The sequence below is a fragment of the Eptatretus burgeri genome, chromosome 9 (assembly GCF_056783735.1).
Source record: "Eptatretus burgeri isolate ZD-2024b chromosome 9, Ebu_testis_v1, whole genome shotgun sequence".
NCBI lineage: Eukaryota > Metazoa > Chordata > Myxini > Myxiniformes > Myxinidae > Eptatretus > Eptatretus burgeri.
In genome coordinates this window covers 57,096,324-57,111,697 of record NC_140969.1, presented here as the reverse complement: position 1 = coordinate 57,111,697, position 15,374 = coordinate 57,096,324, and the positions used below count along the sequence as shown (strand labels likewise).

General features: G+C 40.4%; 1 protein-coding gene across 38 annotated transcripts in view; it reads left to right on the top strand.

Moving 5' to 3' along the window:
* Positions 1–15,374, top strand: part of LOC147020161 (CUB and sushi domain-containing protein 3-like) — a 1,491,173-nt gene that overhangs the window by 864,460 nt on the left and 611,339 nt on the right. For all 38 annotated transcript variants that reach the window (XR_015061662.1, XM_085895237.1, XM_085895221.1 and 35 more), the window contains one exon: positions 14,178–14,360. Coding sequence is in view for 37 of the 38 variants with exons in the window: in XM_085895237.1 (XP_085751363.1) it covers positions 14,178–14,360 (183 nt within the window). In the remaining variant the exon portion in view is untranslated. The remainder of the gene's footprint in view (positions 1–14,177; positions 14,361–15,374) is intronic.

The following is a 15,374-nucleotide window of genomic DNA, read 5'->3' as shown; positions in this document are numbered from 1 at the left end:
TCCGAAACTGCCGGACGGATTGTCGCCACTTTCAGCATGCGGGTGGTCTTTGGTCTAATGTACAGCATCGACTATGTGAGATCACGCCAGTCGGACAGGTTTGGGAATTTTGGGCGGTTTTCTAATTTTTACATTCGTTTGCACGGCGACGTGTGACGTCACCGCTGAGAGGAATAATGACGTCATGAGATCATGGGTCATTTGCCGACGTCATTACCTCTGTCGTCGACAAACCGTCACTGCTGAGAGGCATAATGCCACTCCGAGAAAACAGCGTCTGCAATGTAAAACCCTCTTCTGCACGGGTTTGGCTCGTTATATTAAGATCGACACCAAAGGAATTATGTGATTGAAACAGTATAATCTCTCCTTTGTCATTTGTAACAGGTACTGTATATTATCATGCCAATTCATGGACATAATATTTTTTCTCTTTCCATCTGTTATCACTATTTTCTCATTTCAAATGAAATTGCAATATTTCTTTGTGGAAGGCCCTGTCATACATTGACGTTTTAGCCAGCGTATGGCAAGGTATCAAAATGTATGTAAAACGCTGGCGTACGCTGAACTATTGATGTTTTTTTTTTCCAGTTTTGGACGTATTCATAATGAGATGGACGTATGCATAACGTATTAGTAACGTACACAGAACGTTTCGATAACATATAGATAACTTATATTAACGAATGCTGAGCGTGTTGTCGGCCTTCACAACCTATGCCCAACGATAGTCTAACTTATGCATAGCATGCGGCAGCGTATTGCCGACGATCACGTGGCGTAGCCTATTAAAAGGCTGCGGCTCGACGATTCAAATCATAACCGCACTAGACATCGAAGTTTCAAGCCGCTGTCACACCTTGACGTTTTAGCCAGCGTATGCCGACGTATGAAAAATTTGCCGAATACGCTGGCACACGTCGAATACGTTACGGGTAAGTTTTGTATACCTTAAGAGCATGCTGGCATACGTCGTAGTACGCCGAGTACGTTGACAAATTTTCAGCATGTTGAAAAATTTTCGACTTTTACCAGCGTATGACGCACACGTTCCGCATATGCTGGCCATAAGTTGTAGGAACGTTACGCGATCGTTGACAGACGTCGACACACATTACTTGTAAGTTACTCATAAGTCGAAACACCTTGAGGTAATGTTTAGCATACCCGAAACATATTTCTAACCTATGAGTAACGTGCTTTGAACCTATGAGTAACGTACTTTGAACCTATGAGTAATGTGCTTTGAACCTATGTGTAACGCATCTCCAACGCATATTGACGTATGTAGATGTATTTGACATCTTCCGGACGACCACAGAACTTACTGAACGTGTTACTAACTTACAGCTACTGTATAATGGTGTATTGGCAGCATTTAGGGGAATTGGTATATAAAAATGGGGTTCACACAGGAGGAACCCGTCAGTGTTCCAGACTCAATGGGTTTTTTTTTCTTCGGCATGACGGTGATGTTGACACTTCGATTTCTAGTGCGGTTATGATTTAAATCGTTGAAAGGCGACCTATTAATTATATTATATTATAACCGCACTAGAAATCGAAGTGTCAACATCACCGTCATGCCGAAGAAAAAAAACAAACAAAAAAAAAAGCATGGAGTCTGAAACACTGACGCCAAACATTACCTCGACGTGTTTCGACTTATGAGTAACTTGCAAGTAACATGTGTCGACGTGTGTCGACGATCGCGTAACTTGCCTACAACACGTTACTCATAGGTTAGAAATAAGTTTCAGGTATGCTAAACATTACCTCGACGTGTTTCGACTTATGAGTAACTTACAAGTAACGTGTGTCGACGTGTGTCAACGATAGCGTAACGTGCCTACAACTTATGGCCAGCGTATGCGGAACGTGTGAGTCATACGCTGGCATACGTCAAAAAATTTCAAGCATGTAAAAATTTGTCGACGAGCTCGGCTTACTACGATGTATGCCAGCATGCTTTTAACGTATACAAAACTTACCCATAGCGTATTCGACGTGTGCCAGTGTTTTAGACAATTTTTTCATATGTCGGCATACGCTGGCTAAATCGTCAAGGTCTGACAGGGCCTTAACCAGGAATCCTTAAAGCTACTGTATATTTACGTAGCGCTCTCTACATGCATTTAAGTTATTCCCGGGCTTTATTCAAGGGTAATTTACTTTGTTCATTTTTTTTATTACAGAGGCTATTTTTTAACAGAAGACACAACAAATGATATTGTTCAAGTTTTAAAACTTTTTAAAGAATATGTTTTTAAATTGGTAATTGTGAAAATTGCATCAATTTCACTCTATTATCAAAATTCCACGATAAATCTGTGCAGCTGATGTTTTCAACAATTTGAGTTATGGTACCTTTTTGTCATCCATGTTCTTCGATCTAATGCATTTTTTTCGAATATAAAGTCGCATAAATAAGCTTATGGAAGTTTTGGAGTGATATTTTGGAGTGTTCAGCATTAAAGTTTGGCAGATAATGTTTTCAGGTTCATTGAGGATGGAAACAGTTGTTATGACATTATAAAATGACCTTTTAATGTTTCCTTGAGTCCAATTAGCATTTCATGATATACAGTGCCTTCAGAAAGTATTCACAGCCCTCAACTTTTATCACATTTTCTTGTTACAGCCTGAATTGAAAAAGGATTAAATTAATTTTTTTGTCACCAATCTACACATATTACCCCATTAATGACAAAGTGAAAACATGTTTTTAGAAATTTTTACAAATAAATGGAATTTTTTTACAGATTAATTTTACAAAAAATCTGAAATGTCTTGCATCAATAACTATTCAACCCCTTTGTGATGACACTCCAAATTGAACTCAGGTGCATCCAATTTCCTTTGATCATCCTTGAGATGTCTCCACAACTTGATTGGAGTCCACCTGTGCCCAATACGGTTGATGAACATGATTTATAATGAAAAACGCCTTTCTATATAAGGTCGCACAGTTGACAGTGCATGTCAGAATAAAAACTCGACCATGAAGTCCAAGGAACTGTCTGTAGAACTTCAACACAGAATTGCGAGGAGGCATAGATCTAGGGAAGGGTATAAAACAATTTGTAGTGTTGAAAGTCTTCAAGACCACAGTGAGCTCCATCATTAGGAAATGGAAAGAATATGGAGCTACCCAGACTCTTTCTCAAGCTGACCATCCGACCAAACTGAGCAACTGGGCAAGAAGGACCTTCATCAGGGAGATGACCAAGAACCCAATGACCACTATAATATAACGACAGAGTTCTTTGGCTGAGATGGGAGAACCTGCCAGAAGGACAACAGTCTCTGCATCACTTCACAAATCTTGGCTTTATGGGAGAGTAAGCAGATGGAAACAACTCCTGAGAGAAAGACACATGACAGCATGCCTGGAGTTTGGAAAAAGGTACGTGAAAGACTCGGAGAGCACGAGGCAAAATATTCTGTGGTCTGATGAGATGAAAATTGTATTCTTTGGCCTGAATGCAAAGTGCTACATCTGGCAGAAACCAAGCACAGCTCATCTCCCATCTAACACCTTCCATACCATGAAGCATGGTGGTGGCAACATCATGCTATGGGAATGCTCTTCAGCGGCAGGGACTGGGAGACTTGTAGGGATAGAGGGAACAATGAATAGAGCCAAATGCAGGCAAATTCTTGAGGATAACTTGCTTCAGAGTGCAAAAGACCTTGGACTGTAGTGAAGATTTACATTCCAACAGGACAATGACCCCAAGCATACAGCTAAAGCAACAATGGAATGGCTTCAGAACAAGAATGTGAAAGTCCTTGAGTGGCCCAGACAAAGCCCAGACTCGAATCCCATTGAGAATCTGTGGAAAGACTTCAAGATTGCTGTTAACTGATGCTCCCCATCCAACTTGACAGAGCTTGAAGAAATCTGCAAGGAAGAATGGGAGAAAATCCACAAATCCAGATGTGCAAAGCTGATACAGACATACCCAAGAAGACTCGAAGCTGTAATCATTGTCAAAGGAGCTTCTACATAGTATTGACTCAGGGGGTTGAATACTTATTGATGCAAGACATTTCAGCTTTTCATTTTTAGTTAATTTGTAAAAGAATTCTTCAAGCTTCTTTTCACTTTGTCATTACGGGGTATTTTGAGTAGATTGTTGACAATTTTTTTTAATTTGATCCATTTTAAATTCAGGCGGTAACACACCAAATTGTGACAAAAGTCAAGGGGTGTGAATACTTTTTGAAGGCACTGTAAAAGGCAAGCTGGTTGATAACCACTACCTCCCAAAGTAATTAATTATACTCGGGTGGAGAGGATGGCTATGATGGATGCAGACAAGATCGAATATACCTGTGCATGAGAGAGGGTATGTTTTCGTGAAAACCTTCCCATTCATTTATCAAATGCAGAGGAGATTGAAAATGAATCCGTTCTTTGAGATGGGAGATAGCATTTGTTCCTGCCAGTCAGTTCGAGGGAAAAACATTATTTACAGCACTAGGGAAGCTCTCTAACAGTCAGGCAGACTTGGTCTTTTCTAATAATATGGCCAGAGGAACCAAGTGGAGCAGAGGCGGCATGGCAGAGGTTGGATGGAAAGTTGGTAATTTTCAAGTCCCAAAAGGTGGATGTACTATGAGCAGATACCTGGGCTGAAAAGTTCACGCATAGGATTGAACAGACTCATGGAATCTCAGAAGGCCTGCACTGCAGTGTCACGGCTTGTTGCAATGCAAACTCCCAGTCGACTGACATGGTGACACTTGAAATAGCGACCTTCGAGGAAAAGAAAGTCGGGATGGCTTGGTTATTAGTTCACCCATATTATCAGAAAGAGGTGTATTGGGAGTCTTCTTAATTTGGTAGACAGCACAGCATGTACACAGACATTAGATTATAGCTGAGAGCAATGTGCAGCCAGCGATATTCCATGGGATGAGGAGGGGTTAAGGACAGAACAGGGGCAGTGGGGGATTGAGTTCTTGACAAAAACAGCTGGCCTGGCCTGCCACAATAGAAAAGATAATTACCGGAGAGACATGGAAGAGTCAGGGACATCTCGTAAGAGTACTTTTTTGGAGTATGCAACATCCACAGTCACCGCAGAAACCTGTATGTTCTGCCATGTTGGAATGGATACCTTGAATGTTAGTGGGAAGTAGGAGGAATCAGAACTTAAAGGCAGTGGTGGAGCACAGGAGGGAATGCAGGTGGAGGCAATCGGTGAATATGCTCGTTGCAGAGCATCTTACCATTTGCGGTGTATTTCCACGTAACCTACTTCTTCGTGGAACTTGATAGTAGTATTGACTGGTTTTGTGATGCAATTTTAGAATTTGAACATCTTCATTAAAAATGCAAGATTGTCCACAAACAACGGTTTAATTTTTATCATTCGACTCCCAAAATGAAGCATCCAAAGCCAATATTCTCTCCTCGTGCTTTATAATCATAGAAGTACTATCGTGCACAATTACAATACATCACAAAGGCAATTTTACTCAACAGACGATATACGATTAGAAGTTGCAACTTTATTCTGATTTACATATTAAAAATGTGCCTCGTGTTGTGTAACTGCTCACCCTTTTCACATTTACATTATCATGTCATAATTTACTACATGCTGATGAGAGGACGAGCCGCTATAGTTTATCCTCCGAAGCATTTTCAAGTGTGCTTAATTCGACGCAAGCTATCGCACATTCATTTGAGAATGCACTACGTTAAAGAATATTACCATTAGGTAAATCATCAGCTTTCGAGATGTCACTTTCACGCATGCTGCTGAATTCCATTTGTGGTGACGCTTGCAGTACTTGTGGGAGAGTACTACATGCCATAATGCAAGACACCAGCAGCTGAACATTTACCAGTGCCTACAGAAACACTTCCTATCCGTGAGGATTATTTACCATGCAAAGCACCCATGTTCATTGGAAACGCACGATCCTTGTTGCCAATGGAGAGCATGCATTCAAACGTTGGCTTCGAGGATAATATTCAATGGCTTTACCATTTCCTTCCATGAACCAAGACTTAAACAGCAATTGCATTTGTGCTCGTATGAAGTGAAATTCTCAGATAGGTGGGATTTGAAGCTTAAATGATCTAAAATCATGCAATCCTGGAATAGAAAGCTATCGGTAATTGCATTCCAAAAGGTTACAGTTTGAGTAAATGCCCACACTTAATGGCGCATTGAACTTATATCCTTGGGGTGAAGCTACCCAATACTCTCAATCAACCACATATGTGTGTCTCCTTTGCAAGATGTGGTTGTTTCAGTTGTAATGTTTGACAGCAACCGTCTTCCATGGATGCATTTCTCAGCTCATTATGCCGATGTTTTGAACCTTTCCCCTTGCAGGGCATGGTTCAAGACATGAGCATGCAAGATATGCTCATGTATTGAACCATGAACCATGCCCATTACCAATCCCGATAAATGCTTAAATTGAACAAACGTGCTGTTTGGTGGTGAGGCCTGAATATGGATCTCCATGCGGTAGTGCCAAGGGCCAGAAGATTATGGGAGATTTCAACTTTTTATTCACAAATCATTCGGCGTTCTTGTCATACCTTCATGCTTAGCGAACGCCAATGAAACACTATCGTACTTGGAGAGAACACAGTTGACTTTTGTCTCTGCTCAGTGTATTGTTGCCCCATTATGCTTGAACGTGGGGCCATGCCGTGAGTTGGTAACATGCCCACAGCTGGAAATGTAAATGCTGATTTTGAGGCCAAAATTACCATTCCTTCTGTGTTGAAAGTGCACCATGTAAATGAACAGTGCTGTTTAACCGCATGACAATTTTCTGATGTTCTTGTTATAAGTATCTTTGCTCTCACAGCCTTTTTGGGGATTTTAACTGAGTCCGTACCAGCTTGCAGTTGAAGCTCATTTGTGTGGCTGTTTATTTCAAACACTCCAAGCTGCTCGTCTTTATCACCCCAATTGCTCCAACAATTACTGGCCTCAGGTCATTTGCCTTTAGTTCCAAAGCTAGGCCTCTTCACTTCATTTTTGATTTCCTTGTACTTGATCATTTATTTTCTTTTGTGCTATTTCGAATAAAGTCAGTGTTTCCAGACAGTTCAATTGTGTGTTCGCTCTTGTTATCTGATCACGATGTTGAGTGGTTTCCTTGTTTTCACTTGTCATGGCAGATGGAATGGTGAAGTCATATGTGAAAATCTTTGTTTTGTGGGACTTGCTTTAATGATTTTTCAGAAAGCGAGGTGGAGCATTTTTTGCACTAGAAACACCCACACCCTTCGGGAGCATTGGTAGGCTGTCTCCCCCTCCCCCCGCAAGGGTGATTTTGGGGGAGTTTTCCCTGGTTACAACCAGCACGTATGCAAAATTTGGTGGAGATCGGGCCAGCCCTTTTTAAAATATGATTTTCAGCTGTGCATACATACAGGACATACATACATACATACATACATACATACATACATACATAGAATAATTGCCTTATTTAATTTATAGTAGTAGGATAGAGATGTATAACTCAGCACATGCTGTTATGCCTTTGCTTCTGTACTTGTTCTAACATTCATGTTTTACATCAGGAAACGAGGTGTTTGGTGCTTTCAAATTCCTCTTTTCAGCACCTGCACTTGTCCATAGTTTGATGAATTCCTGCAATTTCCTTCAAACTCATTGAGTAGCGGTCCTTGATCTTGGGCATTGATTGGTATTTGCACTTCATCCAAATTCAGGTTGTTATTATTCCAGTTAACATTCTAGTATGTCAAGATATCTGATATTGGAAATAATGATGGAAACAGAGTAAAAACTCTAGATGAAATCCAAGTAACATGTGATAGAATCCCATTCCATATGTATCCAGAGAGTTGGTGTCAAAGCCACCCAATGCTCGCCTGTTTATACATTTATCGTTTTTAAAAGACTCGTCTAATAATATTTTTTATAAAGCATTGCAGTGAAGTCTGATCCAAATAATTTTAAAGCAATATATGTATTTGTATATTGTAATCAGTAAAAAATAGTGTGGTCGATAAAAACATTAGAAAGGAAATATCTTGCACCAAAAACTTTAACATTTTCACGCTGACGCTCACGCTCACGCTCACGCTGGGGGTTTCACTATAGCTCTCTGCTCTTCGAACAGGCGAGCTAAAATGAATTACTCCATGGTGTTGTCAGGTATTGATATTGTATACTGTGATTCGTTGTAATGGAAGAAATCAGAAAGATGATAAAAGTACAGTTGGTGTTCTCATTATGGTGCGGTGAATGGGTGGTGAACACAATGCCTTCTGGGAATTAAATATCACTTGACAAGCAAATAGAAATCAAAGTCTTGGTGAAAGTGTGGCATCAGTGACAAATCTCGACCCAGCTTTAAATGGCCAACCTGGTGCTTCACAGGCAGGGTGATGCATCAATGTGTGTGCTGTCCCTCAGATGGACGTTTAGCTCGATGTTCCCTCCACTAACATTAGTTCATTTCGAATAAAGTCAGTGTTTCTAGACAGTTCAATCATCAATCACTAACATTAGTTAGTGGATGATAAAGAACCCAAGTTGACTTTCACAAAGGGCACACGAGTTATTATTTCCACAATGGTCAAATTCCAAATTCCTCTTACCTTCAGTCAAACTGGAGAGACCCTGTGTTTGAAAGAATTTTACCAAAAATGGTCTTGACCTGACCACATGAGAAAGTGTGAATAATTGTAGCCATTACAATGAGTTGTAGTAGTGGTAGTGTAGCATCCAGCCTTGAATATATATTTGGCCCTTTAGAGTGAAAGCTTTTGAACTCCTGTGTGGAATTATCAAGGATGAGAATGTCACCAATGGAGTATATCGATCTTTATAGCTTCATTCATCAAAATCATCCTGCTGCCACCCTGTGGTGGTGTTCCTTGGCTTTGTCACAGATAAGAAATGGCTTATTTGTTTCAATAAATCATCACCCTGTATAGACCGAATTTAATTGACTACTCAAAAAAAAGAAAACTGTGACTTGCAATGTTTTTTTTGTCAAATATCAATTGGCTTGGCACTTGTATCACACCAACTTTTTGGTAGTTTCACTTGTACTGTAATGGACGAGGTGTGTGTGTGTGTGTGTGTGTGTTTTTGTTTGTGGGTGTTGGTTCTGCTGGAGTGTTCTGTTGTAAAATGTGAAACACCAAAATGATCGTCATGATCTCCTGAGTTGATGAGGCCAATCAACTACAAAGAACTCGGAAGAATTCCCATGTTTTAAATGCATGCCATGTTAAGGTGTATCGAGCAGCTTAATATAATAGGTCCTTCCGCAGCATGGCATTGTAATTACAAAATAACAAAAACAATGCTATCATTGTAACAAAGCATATTTTAATTAATATTAAAAACAATAATAGTAGTTTCATTTGATAATAATAATAATAATAATGAATGGAAAAATATCTTTCCTGGCCCAAGCAGATCCATTCTGTGCTTGGTGAAAGGTAAACTAATGCTAAAGCAGTACAGCAGGCAGGTATGCTAAAAGGTCATGAGGACCAATGAAAATGTTGGTCTTATGGACCATCAGGCCCACTCGTAATTATAAATGATCGACTTCAGTTATAATTATTAGTGTTTTAATTATATTATTAATTAATGACTCAAGCCTGGTGTTGGCTTAGTGGTTAGGGCAGCGGCTTGGGATCCAAAAGGTCCTGAGTTCAAGCCCCGTTGGCCGCTGAATTAATACACCAGGAGGTTGACTCAGCCTATCATCCTTCCAAGGTCAGCAAAATGAGTACCATTGTACTGGTAAGGGGGACACTGCATCAGCGGCATAGCCGCGTCTCAACCAATGATGCAACCAGCAGAGAGAGAGAGACAGAGACAGAGACAGAGACAGAGACAGAGACAGAGACAGAGAGAGACACTTAATGACTCAATACTGCGAACACTAATTCAGACCGTATACATTTACATACATGCCATATTTTGTGCACAAAATATTGCAGATCATATTGGACTGCACATCATTAATTAAAAAAAAATTTCAATAAATTATAGTCAAATATTTTCATCCCATATACGTATTGTTTTATTTCTTTTCTTCTTTTTTTTGCCTTTTGAGGCTTTTACATGAGGCCTCTCTATTTCTTAGAGAAAGGCCTCATACTTCATGTTGTTGTCATCCTTGTCATTCAAGGCCAGATTCACACCAGTACGATCGTGGTTTCTAAAATTGTATGAAGTGAAAGGATTGTGACTCATTTTGTCATCCAGTGCTGTGGAAAAGTCCAGTGCTGTGGAAACCACCAAGCACAATCAAAAGTTCTTGGAAAATTATCCACAGATTCTTGGGATTAAGGCGTCAGCATTGCATTTATTGTCTCGGTGACTTTTCATTTGCTCACGATGGGATTTTTGAGATCAGATGTTATTGCCAGAAAATAATGTGGGAGTTAATGGACCACATCTGAAATGAAGGTTTCCCCAAGGTTTAACGGAGTGTTTACGTGGTCATCTGCATGTAAAATCATTATTTAAGCATGAGTGTTAATACTTGTTAATCAAAATTACATGTTTTTGTTTTTATGTTTTTATAAAATATATATCACTAAAAAATATTGACTCTTAAGCTGCTGTCACACCTTGACGATTTAGCCAGCTTATGCCGATTTATGAAAATTTTTTCCAAAACGCTGGCACACATCGAATACGTTATGGATACGCTTTGTATACGTTAAGAGCACGCTGAAAAACACTGCCATACGTCGGAGTACACTGGCTTTAAACGTTGTACTTTTGGGTTGTCCTCAAATTTTAGCATGCTTGAAATTTTACGACATATGCCGGAGTATGACTCACACGTTCCGCAACGCTGGCCATAAGTTGTAGACACGTTATGCGATCGTCGACACATGTTACTTGTAAGTTACTCATAAGTCGAAACACGTCGCGGTAATGTTTAGCGTACCCGAAACTTATTTCTAACCTGTGAGTAACGTTTTGTAAGCACGCTACACGAACGTTGTTCACACTTCGCAAGACGTTACTTGAAAGTTCCTCATGCGTCGGAACGCGTCAAAGTAATGTTTAGGGTATCCGTGACTTATTTATAACCTATGAGTAACGTGCTTGGGAATTATTTGTAAAGCATGTCCTACGCACAAATACATATGTAGACGTATTTGACGTCTTCAGGACGACCACAGAACTTACTGAACGTGTTTCTAACTTGCAGATACCGTATAATGGCGTATTGGCAGCGATTAGGGGAATTGGTATATAAAAAGGGGCTTTGCAGGAGGAACCCATCTTTTTTTTAAACTTCGTGGTGAGTACATGTCCATGTCATTCCGAGAGATGGAGGATCCGGCAAGGCTGAGATGACAATACCTACCTGTCCTCGAACATCAACATGACCTCATCGAGTTGACACTGCACTAGTTGCGGGCCAATAGAGCTTTGAGAAGAAGACGTGAACGGAGGAGAAGGAACTGGGTCAGACCATGGATAGGGAGGCGACGCCATTACAGCATATATGACCAGCTCATGGTGGAACTCCGTAACGAGGACCATGCATCCTTCATCAACTTCCTGCGAATGCCCCCAGCAATGTTCGACGAGCTGCTAGCCAGAGTGGGTCCAAGAATAACCAAGCAGTACACCTTCCACAGGGATCCGCTTGAGCCTGGCATGAGGCTGGCACTGAGCCTGCTGCTGTTGGTGCCGTGACTGCAGTGCTGTGGAAGCGATTTAACTCGTTCAATGAAAACTATTTCAATTGCCGAGCACCAGCGTCTAAAAAGAATAGGCGAGTGACAGGCATTTATTAAAATCGTTCAGTGTAAATCATTTCAATAGTCGAGTGGAAACGATTTCAATTGCCGAGCACCAGCATCCAAAAACAATAGGCGAGTGACGGGCATTTATTAAAAGTGAAGTTGCAGCCTATGAATAGATAACCTCATGTAATCGTCGACGATACGCTGTCACGCTGTGCATACGTTAGACTATCGTTGGGCATAGGTTGTGGACGCCGAAAACACGCCAATCAATCGTTGGTATAACTTATCTATAAGTTATCGAAGCATTCTGTGTTCATTACAAGTACATTATGCATTTCTCCAAGTCGTTTTGAATACTTTAAAAACTGAAACAAAAAAATAGTTCATCGTGGGAATGAGAAAAAAAAAATTAGCCGAAAAAAACATCGAACAATGGTGCAAAGTCGTCTATTATTCGTGGACGCAACGAGGATACATCATCACCCACACCCTCCCCATCATGCTCACCTACGACTACTGACATGGACTTACTACTACTACTACCAATACTACTACTACTACTACAGACACGCTCACCGAATACGACTACTACTGATACGACTGACATTGACATCTACTCAACATGGAGTCTGGAACACTGACGGGTTCCTCTTGTGAAGCCCATTTGTATATACCAATTCCCCTAAACGCTGCTAAATCGCCATTATACGGTAGATGTAAGTTAGAAACATGTTCAGTAAGTTCTGTGGTCGTCCGGAAGACGTCAATCAAATTCGTCTACATCCGACAATGTGCGTTTGAGATACATTACACATTGGTTCAAAGCACGCTACTCATTGGTTTAAAGCACGTTACTCATAGGTTAAAAATTAAGTTTCGGGTATTCTAAACATTCCCTCGACGTGTTTCAACTTATGAGTAACTTTCAAGTAACGTGTGTCCGATGTGTGTCAACGATCGCGGAGCATGCCGAGAACTTATACCAGCGTATGCGGAACTTGTGAGCCACACTTCGAGTACGTCGTAAAATTTTCAGCATGCTTGAAATTTCACGACGTACTAGATGTACCACGGAACATGACAGCGTACTTCATTGTTTTTCAGCGTGCTCCTAACGTATACACAACTTACCCATACCGTATTCGACGTATGCCAGCGTTTTAGACACATTTTTCATCGGTCGGCATGCGCTGGCTAAATCGTCAAGGTGTGACTGCGATGTTGACACTTCCAATTTTCAGGCGGTTATGATTTAAATTGGCGTGCGGCAGGTTTTTAACAGAGAACGCCACGAGTTCGTCGGCGATACGTGCAGCGCGCTATGCCTAAGTTAAACTATCGTTGGGCATAGGTTGTGAATGCCGACAACAGGCTAAGCATTCTTTGGTATAAGTTATCTATCAGACAACGAAACGTTCTGTGCCCCTTTCTAATGTTATGCATAAGATCAACACGTTATGAATTCGACCAAAACTGAAAAAAACCTCAAAACTTCACCGTACGCCAACGTTTTACATACATTTTTATACGTTGCCATTGCTGGCAAAAACATGAACATGTGACAGTGCCTTTACTTTAAGTTTAAAATTTATCTTTAAAATATTTGTTGTTTTTATCAGATGTTGAGACAAAATGGGGGGCAAAGGGGAACAAGAACAGGCAGATGCATCACAGCACAATGAAGTGAATTGTATAAGGGCGGGAACAGGGTCTCAGCAGGTGTAGTAAAGTTTAATCGTGGAACTGAGTGAGACTATGAGGTGACAGAAGGCAGCAAACTTGAAATATTGCAGGGAAAAGCTCAAGACAATGAATTCAGGAAGGCATTTCCGCAGTTGAGGAAAGAACATTGTGAATCGATGGAGTTGATTGTTGTGATGGTAACTTTTGAGTTGATATAATGAACAGACATTTTTTTGGTCACTCACAATAGGTCCTCGACTCAATATCTATGTTGACATTGTTGATTCAGCTGGCCAGCTTTTACAAATGCATTTCCTGTCCATATAGAAATTATTTGCCTGCCAAGGACATCCATATTTAACTGATGCAATCATGACCGTATTGTGTGGCTCGCCATCTGTAAATCTGTAAAATTCACACCATCTGTAATTTTTTTTTCCAAATAATTAGCCTCTTTTGTTACCTCATTTACCTCCATCTTCATTTTCAGCAGGTACAAGAAAAAATTAATTTTGGGAATTGGTTCCCAACACTGGAAAGACAAATTCCCTTAAAAAAATTATTGGTCTGTATGCATCAATCTTCCCTTTAAAAGCAAACATTCAGGTCAAATATGAACGAATATAATAAAATATTTGACCTGCTCTATCCAACTTTGCCATACTACTCATAGAACCATAACCTTGCAGGGATCTCTTCTTGTTTTTTTTTGAGTAAATTTCATGTGACATGCTCGCGACAGAAATATCATCTGAGAGCTGCGGGGATCCTGGTGTTCCCTCGCATGGAAGGCGAATTGGTCGAAACTTCTCTCATGGAGCTTCACTCACATTTGAGTGCCAGGATGCCTTTGAGCTGTCTGGAGATCAGAGCATCACGTGCCAGAAAAGCAGCCAGTGGTCGGCCAATGTACCTCAATGCACCTGTGAGTTTGTCTTCATGCTTTTGAGTTGTGCATGTTTTGTGGTGTTGGCGAAATGGTCACGGGTTTTTAAGTTTTCTTTTCCTTCTGGTGTAAAAAAAAAAAGGTACATCGACACATTATATCTTTCTTGTTTAATGACACATGCAATGGAATTATATATTTAATGAAGGCAGCCTGCTTGACGATGCCAATTTCGAGTGTCGCTGCTTACAATGCTTTTGCAAATGCATACCTTGTGGATCATGTAATAGGTATTTTGTGTGAAAGTGCATGATGTTACTGGGTGGACTAATTTGCCCATGAAAAATGCAACGGTAATGCCATCAATCTCCCTTGATAGGTGTTCTTAATTGCCAGGACCCCCAAAATGCTTAACAATTGAGATCAATTCCAAGGAGCCGAGTGCTAATTGAATTCCATGTCCTTGTGTCGATCCACTTTTATTGTTATATGCAAAGCCTCACAAATTGTGCCAGTGGTCAGTCAAGGGATGCTGTGCCTTTGGCCCTTACAAGCCAAATTAAGTTATTGATTGTTTTTTCATCACCGTGGCTCATTAGAAATAAGTGTGAATGAGAGCGGCGCTTGGTACAGCTCATCCCTCTGCCAGGCGGAACAGTTTACATTTGGTATCCCACTGATGGGCTGAATCTGGATCTGGACCTGAACCAAAATCTAAACGGCTTGTTCTCATCAGCTAACTAACTAATCTACCAAATATTGTTTGAACCTGTTGAAAACTTTTTCAAATATCATGCTATACAGTGTCAGGATGCCTTTGAGCTATCTTCAGAAAGTATTCACACCCCTTGACTTTTTCATATTTTGTTCTGTTACAGCCTGAATTTAAAAATGATTAAATTGAGATTTTTTTTTTGTCACTGATCTTCACATTATACCCCATAATGTAAAAGTGGAATTTTGTTTTTAGAATTTTTGCACATTAATTAAAAATGAAACTCGGATGACCTGGTTTCGATTCCCGGTCTGGGCCCATAATTTTTCCACATGTAT